Below are 25640 nucleotides of genomic sequence, written 5' to 3' on the forward strand. Positions count from 1 at the left end.
TTAAATATTAGACTTAAAAAATACTAAAATAGTTAAAAAAACAACTCCTTAATTTTTAATCGAAATCTAACGACTCACGCTTTTGTTCAACCTTTTCTGACTTTCAAAAATTAGCGGAAAAGAATTAAATCCGTCACCTAAATACAATGGCTTTTATTATTGTTGAATAATGTGTTAGTGGGATCAAGTCTCTCAAATGCGCCGTCATAATTGAAAATAAAACAAAAGTTGTGGATAGAAATTATCTTAATCATCCTTAATCATCTGCCTCAAGCATCACCAAATCTTTTATAGTACGTTGTAAGAAGAAAAGACATAATGGATTTTTATCAACAGACCGAAATTTTGATGATTTTTTAACACAAGTTACGTTATATTTGCGTATGCTGGGGTTATATCCAATCAAAAAACATGTAAAAATGTTGAGACCGTAAACTTTCGTACTTAATATCGAGGGTACTTGTGACCGAGTTTGTAATAACGAAGTTCTAATGTAACGTGGGTTGGTGTGTTTTAGTATTTTGCCCTTTGTTTAAATTTTTCATCTATTAATTTTTGCTCTTTCCTCATAATGATCGGCTAACATTCAGACATTTCAACATTCAGGCATATTTTTCTCTTTAATTGATGCAATAGAAATTTATATTCCAGAATAACTTTCTCTAACATAATTTTTTAAATTTTAATTAGAATTCTATTTAGTTTTCTAAGAAGAACTGAAAGTAAACCTGCAATCGTGCTGTGTTGGAAAAGGAATATGAGGAAAACAAAATGTCCTCTTGAATGTTAAGCTGATTCACGAGTCATTTTTCTTCTTATAAATTACATTTGAAGATGCAATTTCTTGAATGGAGGAATGATTGAGATGGGGAGGAGGTACTTGTATATTCTGTCAGTTGTCTGTTTGTGTGTGTGTGTTTGCTAGTGTGTGTGTGTGTATGCGTGCACGTGTGTGTGTGTGTTGTTTGTGTGTGTTTTTCCATATTTGTGTAACTTGGTCCAATACGTCCATTATTATTATTATCCGTTTGTTTATTTTGCTGGTATTTGAGTTTGAAGACATTTTCCATTATAAATAACTTGTTGCAAATAAATGCTTTCTAATCTACGTTAATCTCAATACTAATATTTCTTGATTCTGTCAATCTATATTATTGTTAACATCCTAATGCTGTTGTTTTCAAGAAATAAAGAAATATTTTTACTAACAACTCTGTGAAATTGACAATTATTTTAGTATTAACATTATTTTTATGTTATTATTTGTACATATAGCAGCTGTTTTTTTTAATTTGAATTTTCAAATAGGCAAACAGCAGAAATTAATTGAGATGCACAGCGTTACAAGTTCATTAAAGGAAGGTAGATCCATCCTTTTAATACAGTGGAGAGCAAACAAAACGGATGTTTCGTCGATACTTCATTAAATCGAGAGAGAACTTGTGGAGCTGAGCTATTGTTAAATAAGTTTTGCATGAATGTGTGTGTGTCTGTGTTTGTGTGTATCTGTGTCTGTGTGTGTGTGTCTGTGTGTGTGTGACTGTGTTTGGGGTGCATTGTGGTGGGGTGCATGTGCATTGCCAGCTAACCATTACCTGAAATCTTACGTTACATTTTATTGTATCAAGTTTGATATCAGATACATGATCAGAAATACAAGAAATTAAACTAGAATAAAATTAAGTAAATATGTTATTAAAACCACCGTTTATATGCATGTGAATGTTTACAATCAGCCCACCAACTAGAATGAAGCATCGTTAAGTGTTGTCGTTGGTCCACGTACAGGGAATGGTGCCAGGATATCGGCAAATAATAATATAATGTTTAGAAGTGTTTATCATGTCATGTCAGCAATCTGAGAAAATGTATAAATAAATAAATATATTATTTTATTCATTTTATTTTATTATTTTTTGTGTAATTTCGGTAATTTAATTTGAATAAATTTAAGTAGATTTGGGCATATAGGCTTTGCTGGCACTCTTAATTTTCCTCACATGAATATTGTATATCTATGATTTTATATAATCTTATAATTTATCTTCATTAATCAGCTGTGTTCTCTGCTGAATTAATGTGGATGTCTTTTTTTTAATATTTTCGCTTGAAGTATTTTAGCGAACATCATTTAACAACTCTTTTGCTCACTGTGTTTATAAAAACATTTTCAACATTTTCTCAATTAAATAATTTTCTGAATGATTTTACATTTTGCAAGATAGCAAGACAAAAGTTCATAGACCTCCACTGGAGCTACTCTCCAACGACACGACAGACACTTTTGTATTATTTAATTAATTATTTATTTGATATATTACTGTGTAGGAAATGAGAAAGATGCATTTTAATTATGTAGGAGGAGGAGGCGGGCAGGCGCATGTAGGAGGCATGCAAGCGTGAAATATAAATTAGAATAAATGCCCATTCCCTGCCAATTATTATTGTTATTAATTACGTCATCTACATTATTGATGCTTCTCCGGCAATCAATTATACAGCAATTAAATGTTATAGCTCTCCTTCCGCCTACCATGTTGCCTTCCCCATTCCAGTTTGTTTGTTTCTAATAATGCAGAAGTTGAAGTGTTTCAGTGGCTGGAAAAATTAAACGAAAATTTCATTAAATAATAAATTTAATACATTAAAGCATGCTATACTTCTGTTTAATGTTATTTCGCTGCTATCATTATGAGTCAGAGACATGCGGTTTTTTAATTTCTGTTCATTCGTTCTGCTTTGCTTTCCAACAGAAATTCATCGAAACGAACTGACGCATGATTGAACAGATTTGCGTGTTGTCTGCTCAGATGCTGATAATGAAAAATGTAATATGTCTCGCTTTGTCTGCCGGCACTGCTTGTTCGTTGGTTGTCATATTACATGGTCAGTTGCCCTTGTAGCATACTGTGCAACAATGCAACGTGATGTTATTTGTTATGATCAATTATGTTACTATTAACTAAATTTCTATATTCTTCTGTGCATCTTTAATGAATATGATGCGTTAGTGTTTGCTTGCTATGTGAATTTCTGCTATAAAAATGTCTCTGATACATTTATGATATGCTGTGATGAGACAAGATGAAACGTTGCGGAACCTGATATGTCGTTTGAATCACGTTACATTACATCACCTTACATCACCTTACATCACATTACAGCAGAACGTAATGCAATGCAATTATTTTAAAATAGTAAAAAAAGAATGTTTAATGATATATTGAAACATAATATAGTGACGTAATTATATCGCATATCGTAATTACAACGCGTCAAAATGCGATATATTTAATTCAATTTACAAACGATGTCAGATGTATTTTATTGTGATGATGTATGTTGATGTGTCGAGGAACGTGTTGATGTATTGATGTATGTTGATGTATGTTGATGTATGTTGGTGTATGTTGAATGTTGATATATGTTGGTGTATGTTGAATGTTGATGTATGTTGATGTATGCTGATGTATGTTGATGTATGCTGATGTATGATGATGTAAAGCTCGATGAAACATGACTGTTGTATGCATGTAAACAATTTAAAGATCATAAGTTGACGCTTATAGAATATTTTTGATTCGGTAGGTATAATAAGTAAGTTAATAAAATAATATATATATAATATTATTACATGTCGTATTTCATGTGCTTAACCTGGAAGGTAGTCAGACATGATTCGATGAATAACTAACTAACGGTTAGTTATGATCACTCTATTATATACAGATATGTGTTCGCGCGTGTGTGTTTGTGTGTGTCTGTGTGCATGTATGTCTGTGTGTGAGTGTGTGTGTGTTATGTGTGTAAGTGTGTGTGTTTGTGTGCATGTATGTCTGTGTGTGAGTGTGTTTGTGTAGTATGTGTGTGTAGTGTATAACATGCAAACATATGCAATATATTTTATAAACAATTATTCGTTTGTCCTGTGGATCGCTGATATGAAGCCTGAGTTCATTCCCAATCGCAAGGTGATTGATGCCTTGAAATTAATGTTGACCTCCAATTTTTTACGAGAGTATCAAATTTTTAAAACTATATAAGAAAGCGAAAAACGTTACTCCCCCATATTTCATATAGGGACACAACAACATCCCATTAGCATCACGTGACGAATAATGACGTCATCTAGACGAAGATAATGATCACATCTAACCTCTCCAACTTACTGCTTCTTGATCTATGGAATGCCATTAATTTAGCTTAAGAACCTCTCTAGCTTTCACACTTTTTTGAAAAAAGTCATAAAAAAAAGTTGATGGTTATTATAACACGAAATTATCTGTTAACAAAAACTTTACAACATACGCCGCAGAAACACGCAACCGGAAGGAGGCGCACGCACAAATACCCACACATTCTCACACCGTTGTAACGCTTAAGTAAGCAAATATTCAACAATTTTATAAACAAATAGATAAAATCATGTGTGCGTGTGTGTGTGCATGTGTGTGTGTATGTGTGTGCGTATGTGTGTGTGCGTGTGTGTGTGTGCTTGTGTGTGTGTGATCTGAAAAATAAATAGTATTAAGAAATTAAATTAAATTTCGTACGACGCCCAGCACACATCTGGTCTTGAGACGTTACACACACTAAACATACTCACCCATATACGTGTACCCACATTAAACATACTCACCCATATACGTGTGTGTCTATATGTCTGTGCCTTTGTCTGCCTGTGTGTGCGCGCGCGCGCTTAAGTTGTATGTATCTGTATGATATGTTGCTCACACATACATGTAAGTTGTATGCATATAAATACATAAAAAGATGTGCTTTTGTGTATATAAACGTGTGTGTGTGTGTGTGTGTGTGTGTGTGTGTGTGTTTGTGTGTGAGAGAGAGAGAGAGAGAGAGACGTTCATTTGCAATGCACTGAATAGTTAATTTAGTCGAATAGTTTATCCACTATTTGACCGAAACCTAAGCCCGAATACTAAACAACTCACAGTTTGAAAATTGGTTTTTTTTAGAATGAAAAACAGGCTATTGAAAAAAACAATAGGCGATTAATGTCTCTTCAATAAATCTTTCTCAGATAATAAACAGCCTCATGTTCAAATTCAAATGTTTTAACAGTTATGATGGCTAAATGAATTTCTCGCTAATATCAGTGAACAATTATTTTTCTGGAATCCAAAAATGAACAAAAGTTTGGCTATTCGGGTTTAAAATGACCGAAGCTAAATGTAAAATTTTGGCCAAATATTCTGCAAGACCGAACAATTGTGCATCTCTACCTGCAACAACTTGCCTGAGTGTGTGCACAACATATTTATATACATCTACATTTGAAAAAACAGTTAAAAATGAAGCCATCAAAAAATTTGAATTTCCAACTGTAGAAACAAAACTATCAAAGTTGAATTTTTCCCACAAGTTGGGCGATTCGCTCATCATCTAGAGAGTCGAAAGACGTGTTTTGAAAATGGTGGAACAATTAAGAAATACGATACAATAAAAATGCTTACTTGAAAATTGCGCTCATGTAATTGGAACGATTGGCGGGAAACATTCGGTGGTTTCCATCAAAAAAAGTTCTACGGCAGCTTCACTTGTGATGTTTGTGTGCTTGCTCTTTCGTTGGCTTTGATTTGACAATGACGAATTAACACAAAGTGAGACATCGTTTTTTATGTGTGTGACAACAAATGTATGTGTTTGTATGAAAATATGCTGAGAGGGGAATGATTCAAAGTGTTAAACTTTAAGGATAGGTTCATATTTATTTACGGTAGAAATCTGATAGCTTAAGCCTTCTCGAGTAACAGGTCAAACTCATTTCATATCTGCATACAAATTGCATCATGCAAATTACCCACTCTGATCATCATTGTTTCTTGAAATATTATATGATGTAGTTACGATATTTGAAACCAGTAGCAGCAGCACTCAGGCTGCAGAACAACGCAGAACCACGCACACACGTAGAAAGTAAACTTCTGGCAACACTTGCGTGCACAAAATATGTGAGAGACTCTGGATGAACTCACCGCGATTTCCAAATATTTATATGGCAATACTATTCAATTTTCCTGAATGAATAAACCACCAAAAAAAATAAATGAATTGAAATAACAATAACAATTTTTTCCGGTGAGAAGTGTGAGAATATTTTCATTCACTTTCACACCCAAGCTCATCACAGTTGCAAATGCATCGCCACATTATATAGCACTCCTTAAATACGTCAATGCATTCAATTTCAAGTACACTTACAACACTGCAATCCTTTTAATATATATATATATATTTATTTATTTATATACTGAATATTATAATTATGTAATAATATATCAGTGTAAATATATATATATATATATGTGTGTGTGTGCGTGTGTGTGTGTGTGCGTGTGTGTTGTGTGTGTGTCTGTGTGTAGGTGTGTGTGTGTGTGTGTAGGTGTGTAGGTGTGCATGTCTTTGCGTTTGTTAGTTCACGCGATGAGAGTGTGTAAGTAAGCAAAGAACTAAGGGATGGGAGGGGAGAAGGAAGGATAAGAAAACGAATACAAGAAAAAAGCCGCAGACAAATGGAGAGAGAGAAAAAGTGAAAAAGAAAGAGAGGAGGAAAAAACAGAAATAGAAAGAGAGAGAAAGGAACATGGAAATATAAAGAAAGAGAGAGGTGGGAAACAGATAAAAATCATTTTTTGATTTCCTCTGAAAAGTCGTACCAGTCCTCTAACGGAGGAGAATAATTAATTTTCTACACTTTCATTTAAAAATAGTTATTTCATCAGCATGTTTTTAATAAATTTTTATTCGGAGACTTTAAAAAATACTAAAAAAAACTGTCAAAAATATCTTACTCGAAAAGTTTAATTTTAGAAGTTGGTAATCAGATGGTTGAAGCAGATCGTTCGTTCACATTACGCCAACAATAATTTTTATCTGTTTTATTTGCAAGAGCATTGGAAAAGTAAAACTAAATTAAATAAACATTTTGAATAAATTAACAATATTAATAATAATAACAGCCACAACAAAACTCACTAAAATATTCTAATTTTAAGGACTGAGAGAGAAATAAACATTTTGAAAAAATAAATAAAAATAGCAAGAACATTTATTATTCAACTGTCTGTTAGCTTGTTTATTAGCTATTATTCATTCTTTCATTCATTCATTTATCCATTTTCATTCATCCATTCATCCATTCATTCATTCATTCTTTCATTTATTCATTCATTCATTCATTCATACATTCAATCATTCATTTTTTTTATCTATTCATTTTTTATTTTACTGTTGTATATTTTTCTCCATTAAATCACAAGTTGAGATAAAAACTCGGAGATGTTTTGCAAAATGTTCATGCAACAGTTTTGCATTTTTTTTTTAAAGTAGACTTGAGCGATCGTTCGATTTGCTGTTACGTCAGCGAATAAAATTGCATACTTACTTACATGAATGCCAACATGTTTTATAAGCGAGGCTAGGAGAATTCATCCATACAAACATGCATTTTTGCTTATTTCCGTGTGAGTGTGTGTGTGGTGTGTGTGTGTGTATGTGTGTGTGTGTGGTGTCTGTGTGCGTGTATGTGTGGTTTAAATTTGTGTGCGTCTGTCGTTCCGCCCAGCAACGCATTTGATTGTATGATTGTGTAAATTTGTTACCCCGATGTATGAATAACGGAAGTGAATGATTGTGTTTGTATGTCTGTGAGTTTGTATGTCTGTGAGTTTGTATATCTGTGAGTTTGTATGTTTGTGAGTTTGTATGTCTGTAAATTTGTATATCTGTGAGTTTGTATGTTTGTGTGTTTGTTTATTTATAAGTTTGTATGTTTGTAAATTTTTATGTTTGTATGTTTGTAGTTTTGTATATGTTTGTGAGTTTGTATATGTTTGTATGTTGCTGAATTTGTATATGTTTGTGAGCGGTTTGAGGTGCCGACATTATTTAGAAGCTCTCCTGGTTAACAGCAACTAAACCCCTGATTTATGGTTTTATTGATGTTACACTTTGTACAAAGGAAATGACGATGACGATGATGACGATGAGGATGATTATGAAGACGATGATGACAAACTTGAATTGAATGTTTTGAAAAGGTATAAATGATGAAGTGACCAACAAGATGATGACAACGATGACGTTCTGGTGACGTGAATACAAATAAAAATAATTAAGTGATTAATTTATTTTTATTAAAAAATAATAACTCACACCGCAAAATAATTATGATAATAATAAGTATAATATTAATAAAATAAATAATAATATGCATAAAAATAGATAACAAAAATAGCAAACTTTAATAATAATAATTATTATTGTTATGTGGAAGCCTGGTAAATTTTTATCGTTGGCGATGTCATGACGTGGAGTACATCATGTCCTAAAGAAGTTGGAATGATGACGTTTATATTATAATAATGACCTTCTGTAGCGAAGAAGGCCTCATGAAGGCGAGTCGTACAAAAACAGAACTGCAACTGAAAAGTACAGTTTGCAAAGTACCGCCAATATAACAATAATTAAAGGCGTATATACTCTTACTCGTGTTATGATTCTAAACATTCCGGAGAACATTTTATAAAAACTTCTTCCAAGTGCAAGGAATATAATAATGTACATTAAAGTACAGTCGTAAAGTATGTAGTACTTAGTAATAGAAACAAATAGTAATATAAGAAGTGTACAATTGAACTAAGTACACTGGAGGTTAAAGAATTGTTATCGTGGTGCTTGCTTGATCAACAAAAGAAGAGTGCACGCGGATGAAGATAAAACTTTTCTTGGAAGCATCTCATGTTTCCATTTCCGCTTACTTCAAACAGTTTTATGAATTATTTTAAAATTTAAATTCAACTCTTGCTCAAATGGCTACAAGCGAGAAGCTTGATTGCATTCGTTCATTCATTCATTTATTTATTCTGCTATTCATTCATTTTTTCAGTTTCATTCATTTGTTCATTCTGTTATTCATTCATTTTCCTTCCTTTGAACATTCATATATTCAATTACTCAGCTAGTGGATTTATTCATTATATGGATTAATAGTTAAATGGTTAAAAAATATAACAATGATGATGTTTAATTTTTATATAATTTGAAATATAACGACGGATGAGCATGACAACTGGTGTGCTCATGGCTGGAAGTGCCGTCTCTGCCTGTTCCAACTGCCATCTGGATAGTTTTGACCAAAGAACAAACAGGTTTTAATAGAAAAATCGTATCGAAAATTTTGGATTGAAAAGGTCGCCAATTTATTTTTCTTGAAAGCAAACCTGCTGCACTACGTACTGATGATGATGACAATGATGATGACGATGATGATGACGATGACAACAACAAGATTAAATCATGAGAATAATGATAATAAAAATACAGGATAAAAAATGAGGAGGAGGAGGATTAAGATGATGACGATGATGATGACGATGATGATCACTATGACGGTGATGATTATGATGATGTTTATGATGATGTTTATGATGATGATTATGACGATGATTATGACGATGAAGATGATGAAGAAGATGATGATGAAGAAGAAGATGATGATGATGATATTAATAGAAATCATGTCCTTCGTTTGTTTACATTATCTTGTTATATTTTTATTTGTCAGTTCCCAACAAATTTAGCGCTTCTGAGACCCTGCCTGATTATTTAAAATAATAATTAAAAAAGTGAAAATGATGATAACAAAAAATATAAAAATGATAACTGTTAAAGGGTAGCAGGTTCTGGGGTGGAAGACCTTCCAACAATCGAGAGAGACAAAAATCTAAATTACGACGGGCCAGCAACTTTTGTTTTTTTTTCTCCAAAACATTGTTTCTTCCAAAGACAATACTCGCCGGAATATAATAATTTTGCTGCGTTTGTGGTTTAACAGTGGTTTAACTTTTAATGGACTTTAACGAATTACTTCATTTTATTTTAAATAACTTTTTCTGGCAGAGGCATTTTAAAAATAATAGACAGAAAATTGCTTTTTTTTGCTCTGGAAATAACCAGAAGCCATCATTCTTTCAAATCCACTATGATGATGAAGAACATGAAGATGACGACGACGAAGATGATGAGGACGACGATGAAGATGAAAATCTTGATTATGATAGATTGGTCTGCTGATGATGATGCTACCCAGCTATAATAATTAGTGATGAAGATGATGTAGCGTGAGTTAGGGGTAGACAGAATAAAACTCTCAAGGTTTTAAGTTTTCATCTTTTATTAAACAACAAATTAGTCCAACTGGGATAACAAATTGAATAACAAAGTTAACAGTTTATATCAAGTCTGTAAGTGTTACACCTGGGGTTCTGTACAACTTCCTTCACAATTAGTTTCGTGGACACCGACGTTATATACCTCTCCGTCAACTCGGCCTTCTTCTGGAGAATTTATGGAATGTGTTTATACGTGGGTATATTTCTTCATGTAGTCACTGCCCTGTTGTTGTGTGACTGGGGTGTGCGAATGCTGTTGTAGCGACGGCCTCCGGACAACACGGTGCACCAGGGTTATTTCTCGAGGTTTCTTCTCGTTTCGATATGTTTGGTTCTTCAAATGTCTATTTTAACCACCCACAGATATTACGAAGAACGACTAACAAAATGTTGTTTTATCTACCACTAATTACCAACTTAATTTAAGGCAAAATCAGAATACGTTAATTAACTCGCTACCTCCCAACGTTAACAAAAATGTCCGTCCTCGTTGTTTTTTTTTTCTCGCTTACATACCCACACCTCGTCTCTCGCGCATGGGCATTATATCATTAATTCTCTAGCGCTGCATCTATAGCTCCAACTGTTACACACCTCCCCCCCAACAGTTGAATATTCTACGGGGTAGAATGTTCACTCCTGTGTGGGCATCAGATGCTACCTGCTGCGGCTCGCTCTACCGGCCTAGTAAGGAAGTCAGCCACATTTCGACCACCAGCTCGATATCTGATATGCAGGTCGAACTCCTGCATAGCCAACCCCCATCTCATGAGTTTCGAACTCTTTGGGACTACTTCTGTAAGGTAAGTCAAAGGATTGTGGTCCGTATACACATAGATCTTTGACATACAGATCCAACCTCGAAACTTCTGAAGTGCCCACAAGATAGCGTACGCCTCTTTCTCTATAATGGCCCAGTGTCGTTGGGTATTGCTTAACTTTTTACTAGCAAACGCAATGGGACGTTCATTTTCCTGTTCATCCGATTGTACCAAACAACAAGCCACGGTATGGTCACTTGCGTCGGTGATTAATCCGAACGGGAGCGAATAATTAATTGAATGTAACCCTCCAATATTTCTTAATTGACATATTACCGCATCTAGGCTTTGTTGGTGTTTCTGCGTCCACTGTATCACCCCACTGTTCGATCCCTTTGTAAGCTCTGTAACATTCCTCAAAGTTTGGGCCAGCTGCGGCAAAAAATGCTGAAAATAGTTAAAGAAGCCAACCAGCTTCCGCACCTCCTTCTTCGTCGTTGGGGGCCGGATGTCTTGTAGTTTCTGGAGCTTCAATGGGTCAACATCAATTTTCCCAGATCCGACCATGTGTCCCAAAAAAGGCACCCTGTTTTGTGCAAATCGACATTTTTGAACATCGAATGTCAAACCGGACCGCTGTACTATACCAAGGAACCTTTTCAAATGGAGGATATGTTCCTCCCACGTCTGAGAATACACAGCAATATCATCTATATATGCTTCAGTAAAATCCTGTATTTCACTTGTCAACCTTTTCATTGCTCTGGCGAAAGTTATACTTGCTGATTTCAAACCAAATGGCATTCTGGTGAATTCATATAAACCAAAATCACAAACAAATGCAGTGAGCCATCTTGATTGTTCTTCCATCGGTATCTGCCAGTATCCGCTCCTAGCATCAAAACTACTAATGTATTGTGCACGGCTGACCTTCTGTAGCACATCCTGAACATCAGGAGCTGGAAAACCATCGCCCGCAGAATGTTTATTCACATATCTATAATCAACTGCCAACCGAACAGCACCATTTTTCTTCAAAATGCATACGATAGGACTCGCCATCTCGCTGGTTGAGGGCGAAATGATGCCCTTTTCTAACATCATCTCCAGCTGATTCTTAACTTCCTGCTTCAACAATTCCGGCATTCTGTAGGCACGCAGCCGTCGAGGTCGAAATTCCTTATCCACCCGAATACAGTGTTGTACTGCTGGATATAAACCCACCTGTGGCTGGAATACCCCCGCATACATCGCGACCAACTCCCTCACCTGAAGTCTCTGTTCGTCCGACAAGTGTGTTAACTCCTTCATCTCGGTTTGTACCACCTTTATATCATGGGTCACCTCTGGGTCATAAGGATGTAGGTTACCAAAGTCTTCTTCATCATACCTCAAAATAACACAATTATTTAAGGTAACCTCTTCTATCCGATTATTGTACTTACGTACATGGTTAACGTGTACATGATGTTTATGACCCTCTAATTCTACCACATAAGAATGCGGAGATTTAACTTGTACAATAGTTCCAGGCCCTTGCCACCTGTTACACCATTTATTTCTCCATGTTGATGGAACAAGAACAATGACCAAGTCTCCCAACTGGAATTTCCTAACTTTACTGCGCAGGTTGTAGTAATGGGTATACCGTAGTTGCGCCCTGTCTGCATGTTTCTCCGCATAACCATGTGCAACTTCCAAATCATGTCGCAGTGTCCGGAGATATTCATCGGGCTGTTTTCCAAGATGTAATGGTAAGCACCGTTCTCCCACCCAAGATTCCTTCAGAATCGTTAAAGGTCCCCTCGGCAGTGTTCCGTACAACATCGTAAACGGACTCACCTGTGTAGTCTCTGATGGCTTCTCTCGGAGCGTCCACAAAACGAATGGGAGGATCCTATGCCAGCTTTGCGGATGATCTTGTGCCAACTTGAAGATCATGCTCTTTAATGTCCGATTACATCTTTCGACGACTCCGGACGCTTCGGGATGACCCGGAGTGTTGAAACGTGGGCTGCATCCCAAATTCTGAAGCAGCGCCTGCGTTAAACCACTTGTGAAGTTGGCTCCTCGGTCAGAACTAATGACCCGGGGCACGGAGTAGGTCATGAAAATTTGCAGAAGCACATCACAGGTAGTTCTGGCATTGATACGTTCCATTGGATAGACCATGGGCCATCTGGTGAAAAGATCGATTACCACGAGGGCGTAATTATACCTCGGCTTGGGTCAAACCTCCACAGTAATCATTGGCCCGATGCAATCCATCACTAGATGTGAAAATGGCACCTCATCCTTCCTCGGTATAGGAGTTATAGGAGCCCTCTCAGATATCTTCACAGGATTCCTCAGTTGACAAATCCGACACGAGTCACAGTACTTTCGTATCTTTTCAGTCATCTCCGGAAACCAAAAACTGAGGGCAATGCGTTGTCGGGTTGCCTTTGCCGCCATGTGTCCTGCAAAGGGTCTATCGTGTCCCATCTCCATCACAGTTTGTATCCTGACCCTGGGTAAACATAGTTGTTTTATTTTATGACCCAGCACTGTCTCCTTAAGGAATAAAATGCCGTCCTCAATAAAAAAAATTCTTCCTTTTCATCTTTGCCCACTCCCAACATCCTTTTAGTGTCTGACACTCCTGTTGTTCTTTGAGGAACCTGTCCTTTTCTAACCCACAACTTCCTTCGTCCTCATCCACCTGGGCTTCACCCTCATCATCTTTATCTAGAACTTTGTTATGACCTGCCACAATACCAACTTTGTTGTCATCTGAAAATTCCCTCCCATCGTCATCACCATCTCCACAATCATGATCATCTTCACCTTCCTCCTCTGGTTGGCCATCCTCAGCTTCCATCACACCAACCTTACAATTATTAAATTTTATTGGGTTGTCTTCTTCCACTGCCAGTTCATCAATCATATCGTCATCTTCAGCCCCTCCACCTTCATCCTCACCATCATCTTCGTTAGGCCTGTCGTTTTCTGATCTCTTTGTAGCAGCAGTCAAGTTATTTACCTCAGCAACATCTGACTTGCATATACCACCGACATCTGATCTACGTGTACCACCGACATCTGATTTCCCGGCTCTACCGACTTCTAATCTACCAACATTACCGACATCTGATTTACCTACACCCTCGACATCTGATCTACCAACATTACCGACATCTGATTTACCTGCACCTCTGACATCTGATCTACCAACATTACCGACATCTGAATTACCAACACCCCCGACATCTGATCTACCAACATTACCGACATCTGATTTACCTACACCCTCGACATCTGATCTACCAACATTACCGACATCTGAATTACCAACACCCCCGACCTCTGATCTACCAACATTACCGCCATATGATTTGCCTGCACCTCTGACATCTGATCTACCAACATTACCGACATCTGAATTACCAACACCATTGTTGTTGTCATAAACAAATTTATTAACGTTGCTGTTGTTGATGGCATGAACAAATTTATCAACGCTGTTGTTGTTGCTTTTATCATGAACGAATTTATTAAAGTTGTTGTTGTTGTCATCTAACTTTCTTATAATATCACCGACCTGACCTACACCTCGTCGTCCGCATCGCCCCTGGCATTTCAACCCGGAATCTTCAACGTCGTAGTATTTTAGACTTTCGTCATGTTCAGACATCACCGGTAAATCACCTACCAATGTACCGGCCCTCATGGCAGGCATTGTGTATGGTTCTGATATATTCAACAACTCCACTATCTGTGGGGTGATGATTAACTGTTCACCAGTATTAGGAACCACCGCACACCACACCCTGATTGCTGGCGCAATGCTTTCCCCTTCCTTTGAACTTGGCAACAACATCACCCATGTCCCATCAACTTCTGTAGGCTGCCCATTCCATCCCCTGATTCTCATCTTTTCCATTCGTGGAAGCTTCAACCTCTGGCATAAATCTTGTGATATTTCACAAACCTCTGCCCCACTGTCTACCAAGGCCTTACAGACTGGACCAGACTGTATTTGAACGTCCACAAATGGTCTCGTGAAATATTTGTCGGCTTGAATAGCTCCATTGTCATGTGAATTCAGACCTCGAGACGCAGAAGAGACGTGACATTTCATGATTTTCCTTACCGGTTTCCCCAAGCTAGACCTCTGAGTGCAAAACTTGGCCAGATGACCCACATTACCACACTTGTAACAGCCCATCTTTGAAATTGGTCCCCTCTTATCATCTTTCAAGGGCCAAGGTGGGTGTTTTCCCCTTTGTTCCGACAAGTGGTGTAGCCTATAATCAGAAACAGCTGCCGTTGACGACCTCATGTTCATGTTTGCCTCGAACGTCTCTAGAACATCAGCCATTTGTTCATGTTGTAACCAACTCTCACCCTCCTGGGTCAACACATGTTCTAACAAAACTTTAGGGAGCAATTCTTTCATCCGGTCTACAACCAACAATGACATCGCCCGATCCAAATTCTCGATACCACGACTTTGAAAGTAGAATCTAAGGTGGCTATGTAATTTCGCGGCAAATGCTGGGAATGTTTCATCACTTTTCTTCCTAGCTAGATCAAATTCATCGCGAAGTTTCATAGGACTGAACCGACATGAATGTATGATACGTTGCTTGATGGCTTCATAATTCTGATAGTCTTCCCCTTTTAATTCATTCAAAACTGTTTTCATCTTCGTCTCCATATTTGCTACCAACAGCTCTGCTCGTATATCTTCAGTGATTTCATAACTATCAAACATTCCTTCAATTCTTTGAAAATACGCTGGTAACTCCCGGGGATCCGTTGGGCATAACCCCATCATTGGGCTAAATCTTCGGATTATACCAGTTATGGAACTCTTCAATGTGATTTTGTTCTCTTGAGCCTTCATCCCCAGTTCAGCTTCTCTGCGTAATTTCTTGTCTTCTTTTTCTAATTCTAGCTGTCGTTCAACTTTCTCTTTCTCTCGTTCTGCTGCTTCCTTCTTTATTTGCCTATCTTGATCTGCTGCTTCCTTCAGAATCTGCATCTCCAACTCCAACTTCCTCAGTTGCATCATTTGTACGGGGTCCGTAACGTTAACCCCTTCCTCCGGTTCCGACATGCCTGTCCTTGATCTAAGCTGCCTGTCCACCATGATTTGTACCAAAATAGACAACTTTTATTTTCGAAACAGCCAACTTCGATTGTCGATTACTATTTTAAATTCTTTCGCGGAAATTGTTATTGTTTTGTTTTCTCGGTGCTACTTTTTAAAAAATATTGATGCAACTACTCGGCACACCAGCTTCTTTTATTAGGTTAATTATTTTAATGAAATTTATACTTTAATTCATTAATTCTTTATTACTTATCTGTTATTCATAATTATTCAAAAATTACTGTTATTACACCGAATCTATCACAAATCACTTGAATTGTTGTTTAATTCGTTTATTTGAGAATTCTAGAATGTAGTTTCGGAGATTTTCTACCTGAATTTCTGTGGTTGTTGTTTACAGTTGTAAAATCTTTTTTTTTTGTTTTTCTTCTTTCTCTCCTCACCTGCTGTCTACGTCAATACACACTTTTTTTTTTTGAGTGTGTATCCCACCGCTGCCACCAAAAATGTAGCGTGAGTTAGGGGTAGACAGAATAAAACTCTCAAGGTTTTAAGTTTTCATCTTTTATTAAACAACAAATTAGTCCAACTGGGATAACAAATTGAATAACAAAGTTAACAGTTTATATCAAGTCTGTAAGTGTTACACCTGGGGTTCTGTACAACTTCCTTCACAATTAGTTTCGTGGACACCGACGTTATATACCTCTCCGTCAACTCGGCCTTCTTCTGGAGAATTTATGGAATGTGTTTATACGTGGGTATATTTCTTCATGTAGTCACTGCCCTGTTGTTGTGTGACTGGGGTGTGCGAATGCTGTTGTAGCGACGGCCTCCGGACAACACGGTGCACCAGGGTTATTTCTCGAGGTTTCTTCTCGTTTCGATATGTTTGGTTCTTCAAATGTCTATTTTAACCACCCACAGATATTACGAAGAACGACTAACAAAATGTTGTTTTATCTACCACTAATTACCAACTTAATTTAAGGCAAAATCAGAATACGTTAATTAACTCGCTACCTCCCAACGTTAACAAAAATGTCCGTCCTCGTTGTTTTTTTTTTCTCGCTTACATACCCACACCTCGTCTCTCGCGCATGGGCATTATATCATTAATTCTCTAGCGCTGCATCTATAGCTCCAACTGTTACAGATGAATCGTAGTTATAAAGCTATAACACTGTATTGAGATTTGTAACAAACGATGATGGAGGTGGCAATTAATAAAAATACGTGATGATGATGATGATGATGATGATGATGATGATGATGATGGCGACGATGGTGATGATGATGATGATGAAGACAATGATAAAATTATGATGATGATGATAACAATGAATAAATAATTGTGGCGATGATGGGGAAGAGGAGAAGGAGGGTGATGACAATGATGATGGTGATAATGACGATGATGACGATGATGATGACGACGATGAATGACGATGATCGATTAGGATGGCGGACAGTGCTGACGTGGCAGCAGTTGAATTGCATCATTCAAAATAGCATGGACGTTACTCTGATGATGGTGGCAATGATGATGACAAAAATGATGACGATGATTAAAAATAGTAGAAATGTTACTCTGGTAATGATGAAGATGCTGATGACGATGACGACAATAATGACGATGATGATAATGACGATGATGATGATAGTGTTGATGATGGTGAAAGATTCAATTAAACATTAAAAATCTAAAAACGGCTGCATCTTAATAGCAGATTGAAAGCATTAGATAGACTCTGGTGGACCATAGGTGAAGGTCACGGTCTGGCCTATGTTGTTTCAGACAAACAAATTTGCGATAGTTGACAGTTTGTTTTCTAATTAATATATACAAAATAATTGCTAGATTGCCAGCACACATACATGCATGCAATGACAATCAAACTCTAATTGTAACAGAATTAAAAGTTGTTTAAAACAATTTTGCAAGGATATTATCAGCCAACACAATCAAAACTCTGCATCGCAGCGTTTGTGTGAGTGCGGGGATTGAATGAAATGGCGGAGACTATTGTTCTGAAAAGATTTTGATTTTGTAATTCATACTTTTTGATTTTGTTTTGTTTTTTTTCTGTTTTGTTGTGTTTTGTCTAAATACCCAACTTTTTAAATTTATCCTTCGTTTTTACTGTCTGTGGTTGAATGGCCGCGTTCTTGATGTTAACAAACTAAAGGATAGACTTTAAATTAATAAATGAGTAAATGACTAAATGAGTGAATGAGGAAATGAATGAATAAATGAATTAATTAATTAATAAGTTTATAAATCAACAAATCGATATTCAAATGAATGAATTCCTAAATAAATGAACAAAACAACTAATTGATTAGCTAACAAGATTATATAATTAAGTCAAGGAATGAATGACGGAATGAATGGATGAATGAACAAATGAATGAATGGATGAACAAATGAAAGAACAAATGAACGAACGAGTGAACGAACGAATGAACGAACAAACGAGTGAATGAGCACCACCTGGATCGTTTCCGGTTCGCATTGAAAAATTTGCACAGCCAGGCAGTCATCTGTGAAGCATCCCAAATGACAAACTCCATAAAGTTATCAAAGGAATCAACGTGCTTCTTAAGTTAGAGTACTCAACTAAACAGAACCACAACATCATTTCAAGTAAAAGACATTCCAAAAAAGTTTCCCAGATGAATATTTGTTTCTATTTTTTTTTTCTTTGAAAAAACCCGGACAAAAAATAATACTTTATAATAAACTCTTCCATTCAATGTTTGCACTGAGAAGACAGAACAAACATTTTAAAAAAAACTGGTCCGCTGGATGATTGAAAAAATTTTCCATGTCGTACGTGGAAAAAAGATCGGCAGCATGCGAGCGTGATGTTGTTCACAAGAGTGCCAAGTCTCATTACAAACTTTTGTGTTTTACGTTAAACGGCTTGTAAGGAAATCAATAATTGGTTTAGTATTTAATTAATTAATTAAATCATTCATTAACCAATTAATTATTTAAATGATTGATTGTTTTAATTAAGTAAAAATTGCAACGAAGATGGGGTTGGTGCTTTTGATGATAAATTCCTGCAGTGATTAAGTTGAGTAAAACAAAAAAAAAATTTTAAAAAATAATTAAGTAAATAAGTAATGCTATTACTAGGAGTGCTACTGCTACTACTACTACTACTATCACTAGTATTACTACTATTGCTTTATTACTACTACTACTATTATTACTACTACTGCTGCTGCTGCTGTTGCTGCTATTACTACTACTACTACTTTTAATACTACTACTACTTTTAATACTACTACTACAACTACCACTACTACTACTACTATTAATAATAATAGTAATAAAAGTTTCAATAATGTTAATAATAAGATAGTAAAAATAATAAAAATGATAAACGATGACGATGTTGATTGGTAATGTTGATTGGTGATGTTGATTGATGATGATGATGACATGAAACAGTAGGAACGTTTCCCGAGGTTAATTATTAGTGATGATGATGATGACGATGATGATGATGATGATGATAATGACGATGACGATGATGATGATGATGATGACGACGACGATGATGATGATGATGACGACGACGAAAAGGATGATGATGGTGATGATGGTGATGATGGTGATGATGATGATGATGATGATGGTGATGATGATGATAACGATGATGACGATGATGACGATGATGATAACGATGATGACGATGATGATGACGATGATAAAAACAATAACACCAAAAAACTCCCGCGCAAAAATATTGATGATGATGAGGACAGTAAAAGCGTACATAACTTTACGACGTTTTTCATGCCAATACGATCGTTGAACGCTTGTGAGAAATCAGAAAAAAATTTTGATTAAATAATTTTTTTTAGAGTTCGTTGTGATGGAAATTTGTAAAAATAATTATGCATGATATCCCATTTTTTTTGTTCTTGTCTTTTTATCAGTTAGTTGCCATTTAATTCAGCAAGAAAACTTTCAAATGCAATTTTGCAAAAAAAAAGGATCTAGATCTAACAATAATAGCATTTTTTGTAACAAAAAAATCACTGTATAATATATTTTATCGCCACCATAGACATCAGAGTATATAAACACTACTAAATATTAATAAATTTTAATTATTAATAATAATATTATTACTATTATTATTACATAATAATTAATATAATGTTATGATTATTGTCATTAAAATGACAGTTCGCAAAGTATTTTAATAATAATAATAATTAAAATACTAATAATAATAATGATATATACTCTTTTGTTCTGAGCCAGGGTAATAAATAATTAAAACTATGAAATGGTAAAATAATGAATTGTCAATATAAAACCACTATGCTTAATTCAAAATAAAAGTACAGAGCGGTGAAATATATTCAAATTTATATCACAAATTGTTTCTGTCGCAATAAAATGCCGTATGATAACCATATAACAGTCTCTATCAACTCGTCGTTAAAAGAAACCGGCCACATAATTTTAAACAATGAAAGATTAAGTTATTACAGAAACCAACTGGAGATATGTCAAAAGTATTTATAATTATTGATAATAATAATAATAATAAAATAATAATAATAATAATATGGAAATGAATTACACTAACATGCGTCAAATTTGTAACACGTTCAAAATTTAAACTCACTTCAAAGGTTCTTCACTTTTGAAGTTTCAAAGAAAGCTTTCAAAGTCAAATGTAGTAAAAATTAAGATTGAATTTAACAAATAAGCTAACAAATTGCCAGTATATAAAACTGAATGAAACAGTGAGGCGGTCTGCTGATGTCTTCTGAAGGCTCCATACGTTCCATGCTCGCCTTCATCCGCCTGTTATATACCACACCACACACACACACACACACACACACACACACACACACACAACACACACACAACACACACACAACACACACACACAACACACACATGCATACACGCACGTTCAATGTCTATGATAGCCAATATATTAATAATAATCATACGTTTATCAATATTTCACTTTTTATGCTGTTATTCAATATTCTATCGTTCGTTTGTCTATTAATTTATTTGGTTAACTACAAGAAATACTGAATTGTCGCCAAGCAATTCGTAGCAGGAAGTTTAAAATTTGGCGTTGGACAATCTTCATGGGATGGAATGAATTTGAAATATATGCTTGAAGAGACTGTCCATAATTACGGAGGATGTTGGACTGACAGGAATTTCTCATGCCGCTCCAGACAGTTTGATCATCATGTGTACAAATAGAGTGTACAGTTGCAGTGAGTGCACATACACAAATGTATGCACACACGTACAAAGGTTTGTTGTGTGCGTGCCAGTGTTTTATAACCATACATTCAAATGTAAAAATATTTGATGTATGCATATAAATATCTGGTTATTTAAAATTCAACATTATAGTTTTTGTAGCTTCCTTGATTTTTAGCTTGGTTTAAATACCCTACATTATAGCTACATTAAACATACACGGTCTTCTTACGCATGTCTTCATATTTCTTTTCAAAAAGTGATTAAAATTTTTTTAGTTTTATTTCTTATGTTAAAAATGGTGATGAAATGTTTATTAATATATATTGGTTGACGAGTTAGCTCAGACTGCAGCAGTATTTTTCTTGGGTTGTCGTCGTTCAAAGTATCAGTTCCAGTCAAAAGTTATCCCATATCCCGTACCAGGCGCGATGGTCCGGTCCTTGCGTCTACATACCAATGCCTGAGAACGTCTGCTGGTGTGTGGCTGTGTGCACTGTGCAGCATTTATGCGGTGTAAATGTTCAGTCGGAAGTACGTAGAGCAGCCTACTTAAGCAACTCTGCCTCTGTTAGAATTGCATCATAAAAAACAATCCAAAATGATAGTAAACTTTATGTTGTCGGAGTAATTTTTAATTTGTTTATTTTTATCAATTCTTTTTTTGTCGTGATCATTTTCAGTGAACTGATCGGAATTAAAAAGGCAGCCAGCGCGCTCGTGAGCAGTTGATATCGAGGACGGCACATAGCACACCTCCCTCGTGCCTTATAATTAACATTTCTCCTGTTCAGACTGACATGTTGTGGCAAGCCTGTCTTTTTTACATGAACATTAAATCATTTTTTATTGCGAAAGCTACAAGACACGCCAAAACTCTTTCAATTTTTGCACGCTACATGATAACATTTGCTAGATTTGTGCAAACCAGCGTGAACCAGATCGTTTGTGTTGTTTGTTTGCCCGTTTGCGCGTTTGTTGCTCGTTTTAGTGAAAAGAATCACGTTGACAAATTGATGGATGGGCTTACAAATGGACAGATAGAATAAGATATGAAAGTTCTACATCTCTTTGTTTATACACCAATTTGCTCAGATGTGTGTTAATATGTGCGTGTGTGTGTGTATGTATGTGTGTGTGTGTGTGTGTGCGTGTGGGCTTATTAGTGCGCTGGCTTGTTCATGTTACTTAATGTCTGTGCTAATGTTAATGTTCAAATGAGCTTGTAAATGCAAAGTATTTAAAAAATAGTTTGACCTCGTCTGTCTTGGCTGTCTTGGCTTCAACGGTCGGGTCATATTTTCTGGTGATTAATTATTATTACAATTTTAGTCATAATTTTGTTAAACTTGTTTTACTTTGATGATCATTTTGTTATTTGTTCTGCTGTCTGTTGATGTATAAATTTTTGAAACTTCTCAATAACTCCAGCCACGTTAACGTTTCAATGGATTAAAATCATATTCTGCTTTTTAATATTTTTCGTAATTAATAGCATACAATATAATTTTTTTAATGATCATTCAACTCGTTTTTTTTCTCTAAATTAATGGGATTTTAATTTTCCGCAAATAATAATGTTGCAGCGGTCTGTTCAGTGGCGGACAGCCGCATTTTCCTCTTTGATGTATGGCATAATCGCCTTGCATCTTTATGCAGGGATACCCATACTACTCCCTCTTCCTCCTACTCTCCTGACCATTCCTCCTCTGCCAACATCCATATTAAATAATATTAATAATAATTTCATCTGCACACAACGGGAACGTGCCTTCCAATGGTTGACCAACTACAGGACAATACTGAGAAGACACAAAACAATAATATACTTTCCATGCATATGTGAGAATAAGTACGTGTTTGTGTGGTCTGTAACGCGTGTGTGTGTGAGTGTGTGTATGTGTGTGTGTGTGTGTGAGTGTGTATGTTCTATAAAGTTTTGATATAAATTTTAACATACAATTCAAATAATGTGGTTTTTCCATTAAAGAGTCGTATGTTATAAATTTGTGAGAGACATGTCGCGGTGCTTGTATTTGATGGTGTTACTGTTGATGTTGACGCAGTTGACTTTGTTATTTTGTTTTTGTTGGTGATGGTGGTGGTGTTGTTGCTGGGATTAAGATTGTTGTTATGTTTTAAATGTTGCTGCTTCTCCATTATTGCTTGGGTTGTCCTTCAGCAGATGAGGTTGTTGTTCTTTTCAATGTTTTTGTTCTTGGTGATGGTAATGATGGAAAAAGTTTAAGGCAGGTGGATTGAATGTTTGTTTTGATGTGTTTTCATAATCCACGGAAGATGTTTGTTTGAAGTTGTTCACCCATGCATGCGGGCAACTACTCTCTCATCTCATTCTTTTCACATCCCGATTCTAATTTTTTTCATCTCAGAGTTTGTTCGGATTAGTTTCTTTAAACTTTCTTAGATGAGATTAACAGAACGATGATCGTTTCGTACTGAACGTCAATTTGATTTCTAGCACTATTCGAATCAAATGTTACCAATTTTTTCTTCCAAATCGCCACTTTCTTTTTCAACAGAAGATTAGCAGTTCAGTTCAAACATCAACGCTTCATTAACACATACTCATCTAGGTAAATAAATTAATTTATACTACTGATGAAGGAGTTGTTGTTTCCAATGTAGTTGTGCTGCTTTTTAATTAAGATGTTAAGATTTTTGAAGCTGTTGATGCATGCGATTTTTGTCGCTGGTGTTGGTGATGGTTGTTGCCGCTAATACAATTATGTGGCTGTTGTTGAAGCTGATGCTGTTTTTGTGGTTGTTGTTGCTGCTGATCTGAATATGGTAGTTGTTGATGAAAACATGGTTATTGTTGTTAAAGTTGTTTTTGTTATGGTTGCTGTGTGTGTGATTGTTGCAAGAGATGAGATTTTTCTAGCAGACGTGGTTTTCAATATTTTTGGTTGTTGATGCAGATGGTGGTTTTCAATAGGCTATTTAATTAAGTGTTCCAAATAAAGATAAAATTGTTTGAAGGATTTTTCAATTTTCATTTTCTAGCATCAACGGTTAAATTATATCCTTCTTTCAAACAAATTGGCGAGTTTCTCACTGTACATGAACCGACAAGCAAAGCAAAAAATTCAACAAGCAGTGATAACATTTTCAATACTAAACCACTATTCAGTCATCATGTTAACTATTAATTTATCAAAAGTCAACTTAGCCAGAAAGTAGAAGTTGTAGTGCTCTGACCTGGCCTGAGAAAAACGCCGTCCATCCAAACTTTGAAAACTTTATAGGCATGGGATGCAACTTAAACCAGTAATTGTAAGTATCTTAGGAACGGTATGTAAGTGGTCGGGGTCTGTAGAAACTGCATAAAAAGACACAAAATAAATATGCATTACAGAGAATTGCGTTTAATAACATTAACATGTTTTGTAGCATTAACTTTTCTGAACACGTATTGATAGCAAATTTTCAGTGATCTACCATGTATGCAGTTGCTTTGTAGTTTGTGTTTGTGGTTGTACAGTTGTTGTGGTGTAATTGTTGTGTGGTGTCGAGGAGAGGTGTGATGTGGTGTGGTATAATGTAGTGTCGTGTTGTTAGTATTGCTACTAAAAACTACAAACATTCGCATGAATAACTTTACAGATTTGCAGTTTCGTTTGTTGGTCACTCATTGAATGGTCGGCGGTTTTTTGCTGGATGATGAGTTATTATAACAATTACAAACCTATATTGTACATAGACACGCACATATTCATGCATACACGCACATGTGCAATATATTATAGATATATACATGCATCCCTCGCACGCAAGCCCGCACTGTATGAAATGGTTCACAAGCGATTTTATACACGATCGAGCATGAAATACTATGAACGTCGCAAAAAATGCCTGCCTGTCTGTCTGCATGCCTGCCTGCTTGTCTGTCTGCTTACGTTTGCGTATGCGTATTTGTATCGCTCGTGTTGTGCGTGACATTGAGAAGTTATCATAGTAGGGGGGGGGGCCATTGATTGCATTGAACACCCTCCCGTCTGCGTTTTCATTTTGGGTCTTGGCGACTGTACAGAAATAAGGGTAAAATACAAATTTATAAAATAAATAATGCTGCTAACGTTTAATAATTGTATCTGTGAAACTAAAAGACGTAATAAAACAAAAGTGAACGCACGCACAAGTGCACGCACGCACACGTTCGAAGCACAAAAATTGATTTGGTCGTAAAGCAAGGAGGCAGTTGAAACAAACAAACAAACTGCCATTCATTTTTATTGGACGCGAGGGTGAGAAAATCTCATTAATAATATATTGACGCGAATCATTTTTCGATTGTTCTGTGACGT

General features: G+C 35.8%; 2 protein-coding genes across 2 annotated transcripts; one reads left to right on the top strand and one right to left on the bottom strand.

Annotated features, from left to right (window-relative positions):
* Window positions 1-9598: 9598 nt before the first annotated feature.
* Window positions 9599-16088, bottom strand: HELRODRAFT_169371 (hypothetical protein; the record flags this gene model as incomplete). The annotated part of the gene is made up of 3 exons (XM_009015192.1): window positions 9599-9619; window positions 10387-10537; window positions 13615-16088. 3 exons carry the CDS (start codon window positions 16086-16088, stop codon window positions 9599-9601), a joined length of 2646 nt encoding a protein of 881 aa, XP_009013440.1.
* Window positions 16089-20475: 4387 nt separating this feature from the next.
* HELRODRAFT_169372 (hypothetical protein) lies at window positions 20476-24607 on the top strand (the record flags this gene model as incomplete). Its single annotated transcript, XM_009015193.1, has 6 exons — window positions 20476-20594; window positions 20715-20751; window positions 21742-21849; window positions 22902-23167; window position 23706; window positions 24506-24607. The coding sequence occupies 6 exons, from the start codon at window positions 20476-20478 to the stop codon at window positions 24605-24607; spliced, it is 633 nt and encodes a 210-aa protein (XP_009013441.1).
* Between the last annotated feature and the right edge of the window lie 1033 nt (window positions 24608-25640).

The sequence above is a fragment of the Helobdella robusta genome, assembly GCF_000326865.2.
Source record: "Helobdella robusta unplaced genomic scaffold HELROscaffold_15, whole genome shotgun sequence".
NCBI lineage: Eukaryota > Metazoa > Annelida > Clitellata > Rhynchobdellida > Glossiphoniidae > Helobdella > Helobdella robusta.